This window comes from Pelodiscus sinensis, chromosome 28, assembly GCF_052426305.1.
Source record: "Pelodiscus sinensis isolate ZL-2025 chromosome 28, ASM5242630v1, whole genome shotgun sequence".
NCBI lineage: Eukaryota > Metazoa > Chordata > Testudines > Trionychidae > Pelodiscus > Pelodiscus sinensis.
Window position 1 is genome coordinate 12,522,501 of NC_143079.1, and position 19,188 is coordinate 12,541,688.

At 70.4% G+C, this 19,188-nt stretch overlaps 1 protein-coding gene across 2 annotated transcripts in view; it reads left to right on the forward strand.

Annotated features, from left to right (window-relative positions):
- Positions 1–17,555, forward strand: part of NPC1L1 (NPC1 like intracellular cholesterol transporter 1) — a 27,190-nt gene extending 9,635 nt beyond the window's left edge. The window contains exons 7-19 of one of the 2 annotated variants that reach the window (XM_089773794.1): positions 519–633; positions 796–923; positions 1,125–1,262; positions 5,163–5,252; positions 5,796–5,986; positions 7,041–7,159; positions 8,108–8,234; positions 9,597–9,652; positions 10,595–10,745; positions 12,347–12,578; positions 13,136–13,249; positions 14,265–14,427; positions 17,260–17,555. In XM_089773794.1, the coding sequence (XP_089629920.1) occupies positions 519–633; positions 796–923; positions 1,125–1,262; positions 5,163–5,252; positions 5,796–5,986; positions 7,041–7,159; positions 8,108–8,234; positions 9,597–9,652; positions 10,595–10,745; positions 12,347–12,578; positions 13,136–13,249; positions 14,265–14,427; positions 17,260–17,420 (1,785 nt within the window). In that variant the 3' untranslated portion in view covers positions 17,421–17,555. Of the gene's footprint in view, positions 1–518; positions 634–795; positions 924–1,124; positions 1,263–5,162; positions 5,253–5,795; positions 5,987–7,040; positions 7,160–8,107; positions 8,235–9,596; positions 9,653–10,594; positions 10,746–12,346; positions 12,579–13,135; positions 13,250–14,264; positions 14,428–17,259 lie in introns of those variants that run through there. The other variant, XM_089773795.1, reaches the window with a different exon arrangement.
- The last annotated feature ends 1,633 nt before the right edge of the window (positions 17,556–19,188 follow it).

The following is a 19,188-nucleotide window of genomic DNA, read 5'->3' on the forward strand; positions in this document are numbered from 1 at the left end:
GCCCTGTCCCGCCCCCAAACACCCATCCCCACCCGTGCTCCCTGGATTGCCCCGCCCTGCCCTTCCCCCCAGGACTACTCCCCCGCCCCCGAACGCCCCGCCCTTCCCGTCCCCCCAGGAGTTCCCCGCCCTGCCCCCGAACGCCCAGCCCCTCTGGGTGGCCAACCACATCCTGCCCCCAAACTCCCATCCCTGCCCTGTTCACCCCGACCTCCCAGGGCAGCGCTTCCTCCTGGCACATCCTAGTGGGACGGGCCCATCAGGTCCTGGGCCACGGGGCTGGAGCCAGCGGATGGGGACGGGTTCGGGGCTGGGCTGGCACTTCTAAGTGTGGCGGAGGGCAGTGAACCGAGTCTGGCTGTGGATATGGGGGAGGGGAGGGGATGGGGAGTGCCCCCGGCAGGGCAGGAGGGAGGGCAGGGGGTGGGGGGTGCCCCCAGCAGAGCAGGGGGCTGGGGGGGCTGGGCAGGGGGCAGTTCGGGGACATCACCCAGCCCCCCCGGATCGGTGCCTTGCAGAGGTCGGTGCGGGAGCCGGGTGAACAGCGGGAGCAGCACATCGGGCGGGTGCTGGGCATGGTGGCACCCAGCATGCTCCTGTGCAGCTTCTCCGAGGCCATCTGCTTCTTCCTGGGTGAGTGCCAGCGGGGCGGGGGGGCGGGGCCCAGAGATGGGGCGCCCTGGGGTTCCCCCTGCCAGGGCTGCTAGGTCCTTCGTGGCCAGGGTGCTGGGTCTCAGGCCTGGGAAATGCAGCGGAGTGCCCCCCCCGGCTGCTCACGGGCTCTGGTGCCCGCAGGCGCCCTGACGCGGATGCCCGCGGTTCGGACCTTCGCCCTCAACGCCGCCCTGGCCGTGCTCTTCGACTTCCTGCTCCAGATGTCCATGTTCGTGGCGCTGGTCTCCCTCGACGCCCGCAGGCAGGAGGTGAGGGAGCCCACCGGGGCACAATGCTGGGATCATGGGGCCGGGGGGCAGGAGGGGCGGGACCCGCTGGGGGGCACAGGCAGGGGGCGGGGGGCCGCTCCCGTTTACCCCGAGTGGGCAGAGCCAGGTGCCCATGGGCCTGCAGGGGCTGAGTCAGGGGCCCTGCGCCCTCACACCACTGCCACCCCCTTCGCCCCCCAGGCTGCCCGCCTCGACCTCTGCTGCTGCCACCGCCTGAGCAAGCCGGGGTGCCCGGCGCGGAACGAGGGGCTGCTGCGCCCCTTCATGCAGCGCGTCTACACCCCCGTCCTGCTGAACAGCGTCGTCAGGGCCCTGGTGGTGAGTCGGGGCTGGGGGGCAGGGCCTGGCACAGGAGGCTTCTGGGCACCGCTGAGAGGGTCAAATCGGCGAACTGCTCGGAGACAGGGCTGCCCCCCGCCCGAGACGGGGGTCCCCCGTTGTGAGGCACCAAACAGCAGAGCCCCACCCGCCGCCCCCTCTGACACCCCAGTGCTCCCCAGCCCCCCTCACACAGGGGAGAGGTGATAACCCATCCCCCACCTCCCCTCAGACACCCCAGTGCTCCCTGTGCCCCCAGCCCCCCTCACACAGGGGAGAGGTGATAACCCATCCCCCACCTCCCAACAGGTTCTCCCAGTCCCAAAGGACCAGCCACTGTCCCAAGGCCATTTATGACTCAGTTCTTACCCCAAAGAGCTACCTGGGCCAGTCCTTTAGCGTTTAACAGGGAAAGATTTATTGGGAGGGAGGGAGGAAGGAAGGAAGAAGGCAGGGAGGGAGGAAGGGAGGCGGGATGGAGGGAGGGAGGAAGGAAGAAGGGAAGGAGGGAGGGAGGAGGAAGGAAGGAAGGGAGGAAGGTGGGAGGGAGGGAGGCGGGATGGAGGGAGAGAGGAAGGAAGAAGGGAAGGAGGGAGGGAAGAAGGCGGGAGGGATGGAGGGAGGGAGGAAGGCGGGAAGGAGGGAGGGAGGAAGACGGTTAAAGGGGTCCGGCACACCCACCAAGGGCGCAGGCCGCCCGGGGCGCACGTCCGCGGTTAGGACGCTCGCCTGGCCCGTCGCGGGTTCCGCTCACAGCAGAGGCCTCCGGACGCGACTGGCCGGGCTGAAACAGAGGACAGGTCTGTCCCAGGATGGAGTTTGTCACTCGGGCCAGCCCCCTCCCAGCCCTGACGGCCCTTTATCGGCAGAGCCCGGGGCCTCGTCCCAGCGGAAGTCCCAGGACAGTCGTCAGTGCAGCTGGTTCCTCCCGGGCCCCGTTGCTCGTGGGAAGCCCCGTGCTGGGCCCATCGGCCTGAGTAGCCCTTCCCAGACAGAGTCACAGAACCCTAGACCGGCAGGGCCCTCCAGAGCTGGAGTCCAGCCCCCGGGCCTCCCGGCAGGGCCCAGCACCGTCTAGACCATCCCTGACAGCGTCTGTCCAGCCTGCTCGGAAACGTCTCCAGCGATGGAGATTCCACAACCCCCGGCGCCTTCTTCCAGCGTTTAGCCCCCGACAGGCCGGAATCCAACCTAACCCTCCCTGGCTGCAGTTCAAGCCCATTGCTGCTTGGCCTGTCCTCAGAGGCCGAGGGGACGGTTTGTCTCCCTGCTCCCTGTGACGCCGCGTGAGAACAGCTGGCACATCCCCTCGGTCTGCTCCTCTCCAAACTCAACAAGCCCGGTTCCTTCAGCCGTCCCGCACAGGGCGTGTTCCCCAGTCTTGCGGCTCTTCTCTGGACCCTCCCCAGTTTCTCCACATCGGTCCTGAAATGTGGGGCCCAGCACTGGACCCAACACTCCAGCTGGGCCCAGTGAGCGCAGAGCAGCGCAGAGCGGAGCTGGGGGGGCGTCTGTCGGTCACCCAGAGCTCCCTCCGGCTGGGCTGTGAGATTCACTCCACACGGGATGGGCCCAGACACCTAGTCCCAGCGGAGCAGACAAAGGAAGGCAGGAGGGGACAGCCACCTGGCTGGGGGGCAGGGCCTGGGAGCTGGGCTAGGGAAGGGGGGAGGTTTTTAGAGCGAGGAAGGGGGTGAAGCCTCCCCCCCCCCAGGAGGACGAGGCCCTGCCCTGGCTCCCATGGCCGCGTGGGGCCCGCGCTGCGCGATGTCTCTGAGAAGCAATAACCCTTCTACTCTACTGGCCGGCGGAGAGTCCCCTCTGGCTGCGGACGGGGGTGCAGGGTCGGGGGCCCCCCGCCGTGGGGAGAACGTCTCCTCGGGTCTGGCTCCCACCGGCTACGAATGCCGCCCAGAATCACGTTGGCCTTTTTGGCCGCCGTGTCCCCTGCTGACTCGCTGCGGGGGGGGGGGGCAGGGGCTTTGGAACACGGACCCGGCGAATGGGCGAATCCACGTGCCAGAATGGCACACGCCCACCTGGCCCAGAAAGGGAACCAGCGAATCGTAGACGTGCTCTCGACACCGCCCGTGGCCCCCTTCGCACAAGAGCCAGTGCGAGCCTGGAGCAGTGGTCGCACAGTGACCTGTAAAGACACTTCCCACGCCAGCAACACCACAGGGTGTTGGGGCCGAGACTGGGGGACCGGGGTGCCAGGCACGGGGAGGGGCCGGGTGCCAGGCACGGGGAGGGGCCGGGGTGCCAGGCTTGGGGAGGGGCCGGGTGCCAGGCACGGGGAGGGGCCGGGGTGCCAGGCACGGGGAGGGGCCGGGGTGCCAGGCTCGGGGAGGGTCCGGGTGCCAGGCACGGGGAGGGGCCGGGGTGCCAGGCTCGGGGAGGGGCCGGGTGCCAGGCACGGGGAGGGGCCGGGGTGCCAGGCACGGGGAGGGGCCGGGTGCCAGGCACGGGGAGGGGCCGGGGTGCCAGGCACGGGGAGGGGCCGGGTGCCAGGCACGGGGAGGGGCCGGGGTGCCAGGCACGGGGAGGGGCCGGGGTGCCAGGCTCAGGGAGGGGCCGGGTGCCAGGCACGGGGAGGGGCCGGGTGCCAGGCACGGGGAGGGGCCGGGTGCCAGGCACGGGGAGGGGCCGGGGTGCCAGGCACGGGGAGGGGCCGGGGTGCCAGGCTCGGGGAGGGGCCGGGTGCCAGGCACGGGGAGGGGCCGGGTGCCAGGCACGGGGAGGGGCCGGGGTGCCAGGCTCGGGGAGGGGCCGGGGTGCCAGGCTCGGGGAGGGGCCGGGTGCCAGGCACGGGGAGGGGCCGGGGTGCCAGGCTCGGGGAGGGGCCGGGGTGCCAGGCTCGGGGAGGGGCCGGGTGCCAGGCACGGGGAGGGGCCGGGTGCCAGGCACGGGGAGGGGCTGGGGTGCCAGGCATGGGGAGGGGCCGGGTGCTAGGCTCGGGGAGGGGCCGGGGTGCCAGGCTCGGGGAGGCGCCGGGGTGCCAGGCACGGGGAGGGGCCGGGGTGCCAGGCTCGGGGAGGGGCCGGGGTGCCAGGCACAGGGAGGGGCCGGGGTGCCAGGCTCGGGGAGGCGCCGGGGTGCCAGGCACGGGGAGGGGCCGGGGTGCCAGGCATGGGGAGGGGCCGGGGTGCCAGGCACGGGGAGGGGCCAGGTGCCAGGGTCGGGGAGGCGCCGGGGTGCCAGGCACGGGGAGGGGCCGGGGTGCCAGGCTCCAGGAGCTGCTGCGCAGGCCGGGTGAGTGTCATGGAGTCACTGGGCTGGTTTCGGGAAGGCTCCGTGTGATGCCAGGCAGGGCACCAGGGCGCCTGCTCTCTCATCTGTCACCAGGGCCGGACACCCACGTGGCTTCACCTTGCCTGGCCCCCCTCGTGGCTCCCCGCAGCCAGGGTGCCAGCAGCCCCACCCCACAGCCAGCCTGCCTCCCTATCCCAGGGGAATCCAGGCCTGGCGCCCGGACCCCCCCTCTCTGAGACCCCCTGGGCCCCACCGCCTGGCCTCCCCCACACCCAGGCTTGCTCCTGCCCCTCGGGCAAGAGGCTGCCTGGTTACAACCCCTCCTGGCGCTCAGTGGTGAAGGGCGGGGTCCTGACCAGGCTGCAGCCTCAGCTGCCCCCAGGGCCTCAGCCAAAGCCCCACTTCCCATGGCCAGGGCAATGGGGGCAGTACACAGGGAAACTGAGGCACATGCCATGTTAGCACAGACTCACATGCTACATACCAAGGGGGAACCCCCATTTCCTCCCAGCGCTGGGGGTGTCCGTGGAGATGGGGCTGGGGCTCTCTGGGGCTGGGACAGGTCAGGGCTGAGGTGGGGGAGTGGAGGATGCTCGAGGGGAGGGGGCAGTGGGTCTGTTCTCACCACAGTGCCCCCTCCACCCCCAGATGCTGCTTTTCCTCTTCATGTTCTGCGCCGGGATCTACCTGACACTGCAGGTGCCTGTGGGGCTGGACCAGCAGTTGGCGATGCCCAAGGTGAGCCCCCTGCGTCCAGTGTCTGCAGCTCTCATGGGCCTGGAGCCGGGGTGCAGGGCCCCGTCCTGGCGCTGCCCGGCGGCTGGGCAGCCCTGTCCCATCGACGGCAGCGCTGGCAGCTTCTGGGGAGCCCCCCGTCCTGCGCCGCCCAGGCCCTTTGCCACCCCCATGCGCCAGGTCTCCTGGGGCATGTCTGGAGCACCCCTCTCTGGCGACAGATCCCGTGAGCCTCGTTTTCTGAGGAAGCCCGGATCCGTCGCTAAAGGCGACAGAGCCGCATCGAGACTGCCGGTGTCTTCCCAAAAACTCCCTTTTGAAAAAAAGCGGCGGCCATGTTTATGCCAGCGAGGCACCGGCCTCATTAGCAACTTCCATGTGCTTGATTTGCATCCCTCTGTGGAGGGAGCCATGTAGTCTAGACACACCCTCGGTGCGCCGCCCTCCGTGCCCGGGGTAGGGCGCAACCTCGGAGCCAGCCCGCTCGGTGCCGGGGAGCTGGGTTCCTCCCGGGAGCCGGCCTGACGGGCTCTGCGTGTCCCCCAGGACTCCTACATGGTGCAGTATTTCCAGTACCTGAACCAGTACTTCATGGTGGGGCTGCCCGCCTACTTCGTCACCACCGGCGGCTACAACTTCTCCACCGTGCCCGGCATGAACGGCGCCTGCTCCAGCACCGGCTGCAACAACAACTCCCTGACCCAGATGATCCAGTACGCCACCCGCTTCCCCAACGTGTGAGTGTCTGGCCGGGGGCAGCCCCCTGCTCCGCTCGCCCCCTGCTCCGCTCTGACTGCCCCCCCGGCGCCGACTGCCCCATGGCTCCGACTGCCCTCCGCTCCGCTCGCCCCCCCGCTCCGACTGTCCCCTGCTCTGCTCCGACTGCCCCCCACCCCTCGCTCCGACTGCTCCCCGCTCCGCTCGCCCCCCTGCTCCGACTGCCCCCTGCTCTGCTCCGACTGCCCCCCTCCCCCTGCTCCGACTGCCCCCCGCTCCGCTCGCCCCCCCGCTCCGACTGCCCCCTCCCCTGCTCCGCTCCAACTGCCCCCCGCTCCGACTGCCCCCCGCTCCGCCCCCCGCCCCGCCCCCCTGCTCTGCCGACTGCCTCCCTCGCCCCCCCGCTCCGACTGCCCTCCCCCGCTCCGACTGCTCCCCTGCTCTGCTCCGACTGCCCCCCCACCCCCCGCTCTGACTGCCCCCGGGTCCCATCTGCCCCAGCCATAGGCTCTGCTGGAGCCCCTCACTCCGACCCCCTGCTGTCTATGCCCCCAGCTCTACCAGCCCCCTTGCTGTGACCCACTGCCCCTGCCCGCCCTTCCCTGCCCAGGCTCATGGCTCCCTGCGCGGGGACGTGCTAGAGTCATTTGTTCTGTTTGGACAAAGGTGGGAGGGTCCCCGTACCAACCAAAGCAGCCGCCTCCTGCCTAGCCTGGCCGGCCGTGCAGCTCTATGGCCAGCCTGCACCTCCCTTACTGCCCCTGCTGCCTGGCTCTAACGCCCCCCCTGCCCTCTGCCTCCCCCTGCCTGCCCCCCCCACTGCCTCTGCTGCCTAGCTCTAACACCCCCCCCCGCTGCCTGGCTCTAACACCCCCCCCCCCCCCCCTGCTGGCCTGGCTAATGCCCCCCACTGCCCCTACTGCCTGGCTCTAACATCTCCCCCACTCCCTGGCTCTAACGCCACCCCCACCCCTGCTGCTCCTGCTCCCTGGCTCTAACGCCCCCCTACCCCCACTGCATGGCTCTAATGCTCCCCGCTGCCTGGCTCTAACACCGCCCCCCCCGCCCCTGCAGGTCCTACCTGGCCATCCCGGCCATGTCCTGGGTGGACGACTTCATTGACTGGCTCCACCCGCTCTCCAGATGCTGCCGCATGACCTCCAGCAATGGCCAGTTCTGCCCGTCCACCAACAGTAGGTCTTGGCCCTGCCGGTGCCCAGGGCTGCGGGAACCCTGCTCCCCCGGTGGGCCTGGCACCGCGACACTCCCGGGCACTGGGCATGGGTCACGGCAGAGAGGGACCAGAGTTCTTGTGGGGCCGGGCGCAGCGGGGCCCTGCCGTCCGGGAGGGGGAGGGGGGGCTTGCCCCCCGAGGGACAGAGGAGCACCCCAGCAGTGGGCCCCGCGCACCACAACACCGTCGGGCTGCCACAGCTGCACACTGCGGCCGGGCACCTGTCGGGCCAAAGCCCCTTGCTCTGGGGCAGGGCGGAAAAGCTGGGTCTCACCTCACACGGGCCAAGGGACCCCAGGGGGTGCAGGCTGGGGGCGGAGTCTGGCTCTAACCCCGCCCCCCACTGCTCAGAGCCTGCTGAGTTTGTTAAACTCAGAAAACTGCAAATCGGCCAGCACTTCCCAGACGGGGGAGGGGGGGTTTCTCATCAGTGTGTGCTTGGAAGTAGGGGGCAAGGAGCTAGTGGGGGGTGGAGTCTGGCCATAGCCCAGGGCGCTGCTGGGTGCACATTCATCCTGCATACGCAGTGAAGAGCACAGCCTGTAGGTTTGGAATCCAGCACAGCCTGTGGAACTCCCTGCTGCTGGATCCCCGCGGCTGAGGGCTGAACAGGGCCCTGCATTGAGCTGGGCAGAGAAAGCAACCGGAGCTCCCTGAGGGGAAAAAGCAGCAGCAGGGACCTGAGCCCTCCCACCCGTGGGCAAGAGCCAGCCCCAGCCTGAGAGTGGAGGAGAAACAGCTCTCAGGGGCTGGAGATCCAGGACGGCCATGGGACGGGCTGGGGGCCCTGGCATGTCCCGGGCAGAGCTGAGTCTGATCTGCCCTGGGTAGCACCTGGGGGGGGCAGGGGCTGGTACTGCCCTGTGGGCGCTCTGCTCCCTCACTGCACCGGCCTCTCGTCCCACAGCCACGGCCACCTGCCCGCTCAGCTGCATAGGCAGCCTCAGCGAGATCATTCGCCCCTCGGTGGAGCAGTTCCACCGCTTCCTGCCCTGGTTCCTGCAGGACATGCCCAACCTCAACTGCCCCAAGGGGTAAGTGGGGGCAGGGGCGACTGCGGGAGGGGCCAGGCATGGGACAGTCTTGGGGGGCTGGAAAAAGCCCTGTGGCCACAGGGGATGGGACTGGAGTGCAGCACATGTCCCACACAGCGCCCCTGCTGGCCAAGGGTGAGACAGGCTCACAGCGCCCCCTGCTGGACAGGGGTGTGAGACAGACAGACACAAACAGAGGCCCCCTGCTGGCCAGGGGTGTAAGAAACATACACAGCATCCCCTACTTGCCAAGGGTGAGACAGGCTCACAGCGCCCCCTGCTGGACAGGGGTGTGAGACGGATAGACACAAACAGAGGCCCCCTGCTGGCCAGGTGTAACACACACACCCATAGCGTCCCCTGCTGGCCAGGGATGAGACACCCATACACAGCGCCCCTTCTGGACAGGGGTGTGAGACAGACAGACACAAACAGAGCCCCCCCTCCTGGCCAGGGGTGTAAGAAACATACACAGCATCCCCTACTTGCCAAGGGTGAGACAGACACACAGCGCCCTCTGCTGGCCAGGGGTGTGAGACAGACAGACACAAACAGAGCGCCCCCTGCTGGCCAGGGTGTAAGACACATACACACAGTGCCCCCTGCTGGCCAGGGATGTAACACACACACACAGTGCCCCCTGCTGGCCAGGGGTGTAAGACACATACACAGCGTCCCCTGCTGACCAAGGGTGAGACTGACACACAGCGCCCCCTTCTGGACAGGGGTGTGAGACAGACAGCCACAAACAGAGCGCCCCCTGCTGGCCAGGGTGTAAGACACACACACACAGTGCCCCCTGCTGGCCAGGGGTGTAAGACACATACACAGTGCCCCCTGCTGGCCAGGGATGTAAAACACACACACACACACCCACACACACACACCACCCCTGCTGACCAGGGTGTGTTTCTCTCTCACACACTGACTGACTGTACTAACGGCGTGCAGCTTGCCAGGCCCTCAGCTGTGCCCATAGACACGCTGTGGGGCAGGCAGGGCGCAGGGCTGCTGGCCATTAGCATTAGCCCAGCCTGTTTCCGACCGACCCCTCTGCCCAGTTTGCTGTTCTGGGGCCTTCTGCCGTGGGCGTGGGGTCCCCTGTCCCATATGGTCTTGCGCCCCCATCCCTGCCTGGCTGGGCTGGACTCGGAACCCCGTGCCAGCACCCCAGGACCCAGCCCCACCCCAAGGGGGACCCCACATCTTCCCCGCTGGGGACCTCTCCGCTCCTCTGGGCCAGGCAGGGCACCCCTGTTCCAAATGGGGCTCAGCCTTTCAGCAGATTTGGGGGGGCCCTTTCCATGGAGTGGGGGTCACACAGCCCCTCCCCACTGTCACCCCTCCCTTGTTCCTGTCCAGGGGCCTGGGTGCCTACGACACTGCTGTGAAGCTGGGCCCGGACGGGGAGATCCAGGGTACGTGCCAGGGGAGGCCACGCCCGCAGTGAGATGAGTAGGGAGAGCTGGGTCCCCCGGGGTGGGGGTTAACAAAGAACTCTGCCCCATGGGCGCCAGGCCAGCACTGCCCACCCCACTGCACAGGGCTGCGGGTCAGCCCCACGGGCTGGAGCAAGAGTGGGTGCAAGCGGGCCTACGTGGGGGAGGGGCACTGAGGGCACAGTGGGGGGGGCCCTTGGATGTGGGGGAGGGGCACAGTGGGGGGGTCCCAGGATGTGGGGGAGGGGCACTGAGGGCACAGTGGGGGTGTCCCAGGATGTGGGGGAGGGGCACTGAGGGCACACTGGGGGGTGTCCCAGGATGTGGGGGAGGGGCACAGTGGGGGGGTCCCAGGATGTGGGGGAGGGGCACTGAGGGCACAGTGGGGGGGGTCCCAGGATATGGGGGAGGGGCACTGAGGGCACAGTGGGGGTGTCCCAGGATGTGGGGGAGGGGCACTGAGGGCACAGTGGGGGGGGGGTCCCAGGATGTGGGGGAGGGGCACTGAGGGCACAGTGGGGGGGGTCCCAGGATGTGGGGGAGGGGCACAGTGGGGAGGGTCCCAGGATGTGGGGGAGGGGCACTGAGGGCACAGTGGGGGGGGATGTGGGGGAGGGGCACTGAGGGCACAGTGGGGGTGTCCCAGGATGTGGGGGAGGGGCACTGAGGGCACAGTGGGGGTGTCCCAGGATGTGGGGGAGGGGCACTGAGGGCACAGTGGGGGTGTCCCAGGATGTGGGGGAGGGGCACAGAGGGCATGGTGGGAGTGTCCCAGGATGTGGGGGAGGGGCACTGAGGGCACAGTGGGGGTGTCCCAGGATGTGGGGGAGGGGCATGGTGGGGGGGCCCCAGGATGTGGGGCAGGTGGGGGCTCTGCTCTCCAGGTGAGGGGGCAGAGGACTGAGCTGTGCTCTCCCCCAGCCACGCGGTTCATGGCCTACCACACGCCCCTCACCAACTCCCAGGAGTACACGGCCGCGCTGCGGACCACACGGGAACTGGCAGCCAACATCACCCGCTCCATGCGGCAGGTGCCGGGCACCGACCCCAACTTCCAGGTCTTCTCCTACACGTAAGGGGCCGATGGCAGAGGCGTTGGGGGTACGCGGAGGGGTCCATGTCCCAGCCACAGGGGGATGCAGGGAGACGTGTCCCAGGCACTGGGGGGGGGTTCTGGGGGCGTGTCCCAGGCACTGGGGGGGGTTCTGGGGGCGTGTCCCAGGCACTGGGGGGGTTCTGGGGGCGTGTCCCAGGCACTGGGGGGTTCTGGGGCCGTGTCCCAGGCACTGGGGGGGGGGGATTCTGGGGCCGTGTCCCAGGCACTGGGGGGTTCTGGGGCCGTGTCCCAGGCACTGGGGGGGGGGGGTTCTGGGGCCGTGTCCCAGGCACTGGGGGGGGGGGGGTTCTGGGGCCGTGTCCCAGGCACTGGGGGGGGGGTTCTGGGGGTGTGTCCCAGGCACTGGGGGGGTTCTGGGGCCGTGTCCCAGGCACTGGGGGGGTTCTGGGGGCGTGTCCCAGGCACTGGGGGGGGTTCTGGGGCCGTGTCCCAGGCACTGGGGGGGTTCTGGGGCCGTGTCCCAGGCACTGGGGGGTTCTGGGGCCGTGTCCCAGGCACTGGGGGGTTCTGGGGCCGTGTCCCAGGCACTGGGGGGTTCTGGGGCCGTGTCCTAGGCACTGGGGGGGGTTCTGGGGCCGTGTCCCAGGCACTGGGGGGGGTTCTGGGGCCGTGTCCCAGGCACTGGGGGGTTCTGGGGCCGTGTCCCAGGCACTGGGGGGGGTTCTGGGGGCGTGTCCCAGGCACTGGGGGGGGTTCTGGGGCCGTGTCCCAGGCACTGGGGGGGGGGGGGTTCTGGGGCCGTGTCCCAGGCACTGGGGGGTTCTGGGGGCATGTCCCAGGCACTGGGGGGGTTCTGGGGCTGTGTCCCAGGCACTGCGGGGGGGTTCTGGGGGCGTGTCCCAGGCACTGGGGGGTTCTGGGGGTGTGTCCCAGGCACTGGGGGGTTCTGGGGCCGTGTCCCAGGCACTGGGGGAGGTTCTGGGGCCGTGTCCCAGGCACTGGGGGGTCCTGGGGGCGTGTCCCAGGCACTGGGGGGTTCTGGGGCCGTGTCCCAGGCACTGGGGGGGGTTCTGGGGCCGTGTCCCAGGCACTGGGGGGTTCTGGGGCCGTGTCCCAGGCACTGGGGGGTTCTGGGGCCGTGTCCCAGGCACTGGGGGGTTCTGGGGCCGTGTCCCAGGCACTGGGGGGGTCCTGGGGGCGTGTCCCAGGCACTGGGGGGTTCTGGGGGCGTGTCCCAGGCACTGGGGGGGTTCTGGGGCCGTGTCCCAGGCACTGGGGGGGTTCTGGGGCCGTGTCCCAGGCACTGGGGGGGTTCTGGGGGCGTGTCCCAGGCACTGGGGGGGTTCTGGGGGCATGTCCCAGGCACTGGGGGGGGTTCTGGGGCCGTGTCCCAGGCACTGGGGGGGGTTCTGGGGGCGTGTCCCAGGCACTGGGGGGGTCCTGGGGGCGTGTCCCAGGCACTGGGGGGTTCTGGGGCCGTGTCCCAGGCACTGGGGGGGTTCTGGGGGCGTGTCCCAGGCACTGGGGGCATCCCGGGGGCCATGTGCCAGGCACAGGGTTGGGGAGTCTCTGGGGCCGTCCAAGGCCTGTTGTCTGATGTGCCCCGGCCCGACCAGGGTCACCAACGTGTTCTACGAGCAGTACCTCACCATCGTTAACGAGGGGCTCTTCAACCTGGCGCTCTGCCTGGTGCCCACCTTCGCCGTCTGCTGCATCCTGCTGGGCATGGACCTGCGCTCCGGCCTCATCAACCTGCTCACCATCGTCATGATCCTGGTGGACACCGTGGGCGCCATGACGCTCTGGGACATCAGCTACAACGCCGTGTCTCTCATCAACCTGGTGACGGTGCGTGCCAGCTCGGGCACCCCCCCCGCCAGCCCCTGCCAGCCCCGGGCACCCAGCCCCTGCCACCCCCGGGCACCCCGCCCTGCCAGCCCCGGGCACCCAGCCCCTGCCACCCCCGGGCACCCCACCCTGCCAGCCCCTGCCACTCCCGGGCACCCAGCCCCTGCCACCCCCGGGCACCCAGCCCCTGCCACCCCCGGGCACCCAGTCCCAGCCAGCCCCAGGCACCCCACCCTGCCAGCCCCGGGCACCCAGTCCCAGCCAGCCCCAGGCACCCCGCCCTGCCAGCCCCGGGCACCTAGCCCCAATTCCCAGCACCTGGTATCCACCCTCTGGTTCCAGGCTCCCAGGCGTGGCAGGGGAGGAAGGGCTGTGATGCCCGGATCCCCGGGACCTAAAGGGGGAGCCCATTACTCAGTGGACCCAGTGCAGGTGCCCCCTCATTGCCCCCTGCCAGCAGCCCATGGGGCAGGGGTGCTGAGGCATTGGGGTGCAATTGATTGGGGTGCACCAGGAGGCCCGGCCCAACCCGCACTAACCGCCCGGTGCACCCGCAGGCTGTGGGCATCTCGGTGGAGTTCGTGTCCCACCTGACTCGCGCCTTCGCCGTCAGCTCACAGCCCACCCGGCTGGAGAGGGCCAAAGAGGCCACGGTCAACATGGGGAGCGCGGTGAGTGAGGGCACAGGGCGGGGTAGGGGATGGGGGGCAGGGCCCCGCCCCCACGGCTCTCGGACCCACGGGAGGGGCAGGGCCCCGCCCCCACGGCTCTCGGGCCCACGGGAGGGGCAGGGCCCCGCCCCCACGGCTCTCGGGCCCACGGGAGGGGCAGGGCCCCGCCCCCACGGCTCTTGGGCCCACGGGAGGGGGGGCAGGGCCCCGCCCCCACGGCTCTCGGACCCACGGGAGGGGCAGGGCCCCGCCCCCACAGCTCTCGGGCCCACGGGAGGGGCAGGGCCCCGCCCCCACGGCTCTCGGGCCCACGGGAGGGGGGACAGGGCCCCGCCCCCACGGCTCTTGGGCCCACGGGAGGGGGGACAGGGCCCCGCCCCCACGGCTCTCGGACCCACGGGAGGGGCAGGGCCCCGCCCCCATGGCTCTCGGGCCCACGGGAGGGGGGACGGGGTCCTGTCCAGGCCTGGGGGCGGATGCTTGGAGGGTGTGACGTAGTGGGGGTAACTTGCTAGGGCTGTGGCCACCTCTGCTGTCTGTAGCAAGACCCAGCAGGGAAGGGGGGGAGTCATTATGCAAAGGGGGCTCCAAACCTGTCTGACCAGCCACCCCCCATGGGGAGAAACAAAGGAAGGTGGAAGCCGCCCTGGCTGGGGGGCAGGGCAGGAAGAGAGTTAGTTTCTGTCGGGGAGCATGGAGGAGACAGCCTAGGAAGCGGGCTGGAATTTAGGGGCCCAGTATCCCCCATATCAAGGGGGGGGCTGAGGCATCCTAGGCCTGCCCTGGAACCGGATTCCATCTGTGCTGTACCCTGGGGAAGCAATAAACTCCCCCCGTTCTACTGGCTGGGGGAGTCTGTTCCTGCCATTTCAGGGGTGCAGGAGACGGGGACCCCAACGCGCCGTCACAGAGAGGCCAAGTCGTGCCCAGGCCTGGGGCCAGGGGTCCACCTCTGAGAGGGGCCCTGAGCCCCGGGGAGGGCGGGGCCGTCTCTGACCCTGCCCCTCCCCTGCAGGTCTTCGCCGGCGTGGCCATGACCAACCTGCCGGGCATCGTGGTGCTGGCGTTCGCCAAGGCTCAGCTCGTGCAGATCTTCTTCTTCCGCCTCAACCTGCTCATCACGCTGCTGGGGCTGGCCCACGGCCTCGTCTTCCTGCCCGTGCTGCTCAGCTACTTCGGTGCGGCCCGCCCCGCCCCACACAGCCTGCCCCCTTCTCCCTGCTCCACACAGCCTGCCCCCTTCTCCCTGCTCCTCACGGCCCGCCCCACACAGCCTGCCCCGCTTCTCCCAGCTCCTCACGGCCCGCCCCGCCCCACACAGCCTGCCCCCTTCTCCCTGCTCCACACAGCCTGCCCCCTTCTCCCTGCTCCTCACGGCCCGCCCTGCCCCACACAGCCTGCCCCCTTCTCCCTGCTCCTCACGGCCCGCCCCACACAGCCTGCCCCACTTCTCCCAGCTCCTCACGGCCCGCCCCGCCCCACACAGCCTGCCCCCTTCTCCCTGCTCCTCACGGCCCGCCCCGCCCCACACAGCCTGCCCCCTTCTCCCTGCTCCTCACGGCCCGCCCCGCCCCACACAGCCTGCCCCCTTCTCCCTGCTCCACACAGCCTGCCCCCTTCTCCCTGCTCCTCACGGCCCGCCCCGCCCCACCAGCTCCCCCCCGCCCTGCCCCACACAGCCTGCCCCCTTCTCCCTGCTCCTCACGGCCCGCCCCGCCCCACACAGCCTGCCCCCTTCTCCCTGCTCCTCACGGCCCGCCCCGCCCCACACAGCCTGCCCCCTTCTCCCTGCTCCACACAGCCTGCCCCCTTCTCCCTGCTCCTCACGGCCCGCCCCGCCCCACACAGCCTGCCCCCCTTCTCCCTGCTCCTCACGGCCCGCCCCACACAGCCTGCCCCCTTCTCCCTGCTCCTCACGGCCCGCCCCGCCCCACACAGCCTGCCCCCCTTCTCCCTGCTCCTCACGGCCCGCCCCGCCCCACACAGCCTGCCCCCTTCTCCCTGCTCCTCACGGCCCGCCCTGCCCCACACAGCCTGCCCCCCTTCTCCTGCTCCTCACGGCCTGCCCCCCTTCTCCCTGCTCCTCATGACTCGCCCCGCCCCGCCCCACACAGCCTGCCCCCCTTCTCCCTGCTCCTCACGGCCCACCCCTCCCCACACAGTCTGCCCCCTTCTCCCTGCTCCTCACGGCCCGACCCGCCCCACATAGCCTGCCCCGCTTCTCCCTGCTCCTCACGGCCCGCCCCGCCCCACACAGCCTGCCCCCCTTCTCCCTGATCCTCACGGCCCGCCCCGCCCCACACAGCCTGCCCCCCTTCTCCCTGCTCCTCACGGCCCGCCCCGCCCCACACAGCCTGCCCCGCTTCTCCCTGCTCCTCACGGCCCAACCCGCCCCACACAGCCTGCCCCGCTTCTCCCTGCTCCTCACAGCCCGCCCCGCCCCACACAGCCTGCCCCCCTTCTCCCTGCTCCTCACGGCCCGCCCCGCCCCACACAGCCTGCCCCCTTCTCCCTGCTCCTCACGGCCCGCCCAGCCCCACACAGCCTGTCCTGCTTCTCCCTGCTCCTCACGGCCCGCCCCGCCCCACACAGCCTGCCCCCTTCTCCCTGCTCCTCACGGCCCGCCCCGCCCCACACAGCCTGCCCCCTTCTCCTGCTCCTCACGGCCTGCCCCCCTTCTCCCTGCTCCTCACGACTTGCCCCGCCCCGCCCCACACAGCCTGCCCCCCTTCTCCCTGCTCCTCACGACTTGCCCCGCCCCGCCCCACACAGCCTGCCCCCCTTCTCCCTGATCCTCACGGCCCGCCCCGCCCCACACAGCCTGCCCCCCTTCTCCCTGCTCCTCACGGCCCGCCCCGCCCCACACAGCCTGCCCCGCTTCTCCCTGCTCCTCACGGCCCAACCCGCCCCACACAGTCTGCCCCGCTTCTCCCTGCTCCTCACAGCCTGCCCCGCCCCACACAGCCTGCCCCCTTCTCCCTGCTCCTCACGGCCCGCCCCGCCCCACACAGCCTGCCCCCTTCTCCCTGCTCCTCACGGCCCGCCCCGCCCCACACAGCCTGTCCTGCTTCTCCCTGCTCCTCACGGCCCGCCCCGCCCCACACAGCCTGCCCCCTTCTCCCTGCTCCTCACGGCCCGCCCCGCCCCACACAGCCTGCCCCCCTTCTCCCTGCTCCTCACGGCCCGCCCCGCCCCACACAGCCTGCCCCCTTCTCCCTGCTCCTCACGGCCCGCCCCGCCCCACACAGCCTGCCCCCTTCTCCCTGCTCCTCACGGCCCGCCCCGCCCCACACAGCCTGCCCCGCTTCTCCCTGCTCCTCACGGCCCGTCCCGCCCCACACAGCCTGCCCCGCTTCTCCCTGCTCCTCACGGCCCGCCCCGCCCCACACAGCCTGCCCCGCTTCTCCCTGCTCCTCACGGCCCGCCCCGCCCCACACAGCCTGCCCCCCTTCTCCCTGCTCCTCACGGCCCGCCCTGCCCCACACAGCCTGCCCCTTTCTCCGTTCTCCTCACGGCCCGCCCCGCCACACACAGCCTGCCCCCTTCTCCCTGCTCCTCACGGCCCGCCCCGCCCCACACAGCCTGCCCCCCTTCTCCCTGCTCCTCACGGCCCGCCCTGCCCCACACAGCCTGCCCCCCTTCTCCTGCTCCTCACGACCCGCCCCGCCCCGCCCCACACAGCCTGCCCCCCTTCTCCCTGCTCCTCTCGGCCCGCCCTGCCCCACACAGCCTGCCCCCCTTCTCCCTGCTCCTCACGGCCCGCCCCTGCCCCGGGCCCCTGCCCTCTACCCCCCGTGGCCTACCCTTGCCCCTTACCCCTGCCCCCCACGGCCTGCCTCCCCACTGCCACCACCTGCCCCCCAACTTCTGCCTCCTGCCAGGGACCCCTTCACGGCGCAGCTCAACCCCTGGGGGGACGGGAGTGGTGGCTGAGGCACCGTGGCTGGGGGGGCTGTCTGTCATACCCCTGCCACCCCCCCCGGCTCTAACCTGCCCCTCCTGTGCCCTAGGGCCCAGCCCCACGGCAGCCCTGGACCCGGACCTGCAGCCAGGGCAGAAGAGGAGCCCGAAGGGCAGCCTGACCACAAAGGACCCCAGCGCCCGGGACGAGAGGGAGCCGAGCAAGGGCCAGGCGTCTGGCTCCTTCATCGTGGCCTCCCACAGACTCTGAGGGGCAGAGCGCAGGGCACCGAGCTTCTGCTGCCAGGGGGCCCTCCTCCGACTCCAGGGAGGGGTCTGCTGCTGGACAGACCCGCCTTCGCATCCTCACCTCCCCCTGCAAAGGCCCAGGCCGGGTGGCTCAGGGCTTGGGGGGTGGGGGCCAGGGGTGCTGTAGGGCAGGGGTGGGGGCGCTCCCCACCTCCAGCCCGGATCTGGAGGCCCCAGCGCCTCACACTCAGCACTGCCCGGTCACGCGGCCCCGCGGGCCCTGCACTTTCGGTGCCTGCTGAGCGGTTGGGCCCCGGGCTGGGCCGAGCTGGGGCTGGCGTGTCCGGGGCTCGGATTTGCGGGGTTTAATTCCAGGCAGATTCTGGCCCTGGAGCCGGATGGAACCGTCCTCTCAGTGTTTACAAGACAATTTGCTACCTGAATTGTATTTAAACGTCCCTCTGAACGTCCCGCCGATGTCTGTGTCACCCTGCAACGGGGAAACCCTCCGGCTCCGCCCACGCTGGGGCACCGGGGCGGCGGCTGCATGGAGACTCTGCCCCACCCCAGAGGCGGCTGCATTTCCGGGCACAGGGCTCCTGCCTGTGTAGCGCTTGGGGGGCGAAATCGTTTTGTCAACTCTTGAGCTAAACGGGCCCATTGGCAGATCCAGTCTCACCTGGCAGCACAGGTCAGGAATGGCCCCCCAGTCAGTGGGTCTGAGCCCAGAGCAGGGCTCCGAGGGCTGCCAGGTGTGACGGCGCGTCGGGGAGCCCCTCGCCCTGCGCCCTGTCCGCAGACAGAGGGACTCTCAGGCCGTAGGATAGAAGCTTCATTTGCTTCTCAGAGACACAGCGCGGTCCAGCTGGACGTCGCCACAGGCGCCAGGGCAGAGCCTAGTCCTCTTGGGGGGAGGGGTTCACAGGCCCTTGAACCCCCGTCCTGGACTGGTCTGCTCCCTCCATGCTTCCCTCCGCCCAGACTAACCAGCCCCCAGGCAGCTCCGCCTTCCCCACCGTCCTGCTCCCAGACCCACCGGGAATCTCTTGTCAGCTGAGCCCCAGGAAGTGAGACACGGACACACTTCCCCAGTGAGTCCTGCCTGGCCTCCCCCTCATGCAGAGAGAGCGGCAAAGGGGGGGAACTGAGGCAGCCCCCCACTCACACTACAGCACCCCCCACTGCGGCACACAGGGCCCGAGAGCCTGGGAGGGCGGGGAATCAGCCAGGCGCCACAAGCCCAGACGATGCTCCCCCAGCTGCAGGGGAAGAGGAGACCCCACCCCCAGCCCGGCTGCCCCATGCACTGAGCATCTGGCATGAATTCTCTGTACCCCACCAAACACGTGTGTCTCTCCCCTTCCCCCGCAGTAGCCTGGCTCCACCGTGGCCAAGCTCCGGATGCTGAGGGGAGGGTCCCTTCCTGACCCCGCACGTGCTGAGGTGTGGGAGAGTCTCTGGGCCCTGCACCCCCCCCCCCCGCAGCCAGCTGTGACTCTCACAAAGCCTCTCCAGCCCGTGACACAGCCCAGGGCCCCACAGACAGCCACGCGGCCCCACAGCTCTAACCCACACGCCCCACTGCCCTGCAAGGGCAGGGAACAGAATTCAGGAGCCCTGGCTCCCGCCCCCGATCCCGCCCCATAGACAGGCTGAGCTGCTCAGGTAAATCAGAGAGGGCAAGATCCCCCCTCCCAGCCAGTCTCTGGGCGTCTCAGGCCAGCCAGGTGGGGCAGGGGCGGGCACAGGGCCGTTCACAGGCTGATCTACCTGCCGGGGAGCTACACCTT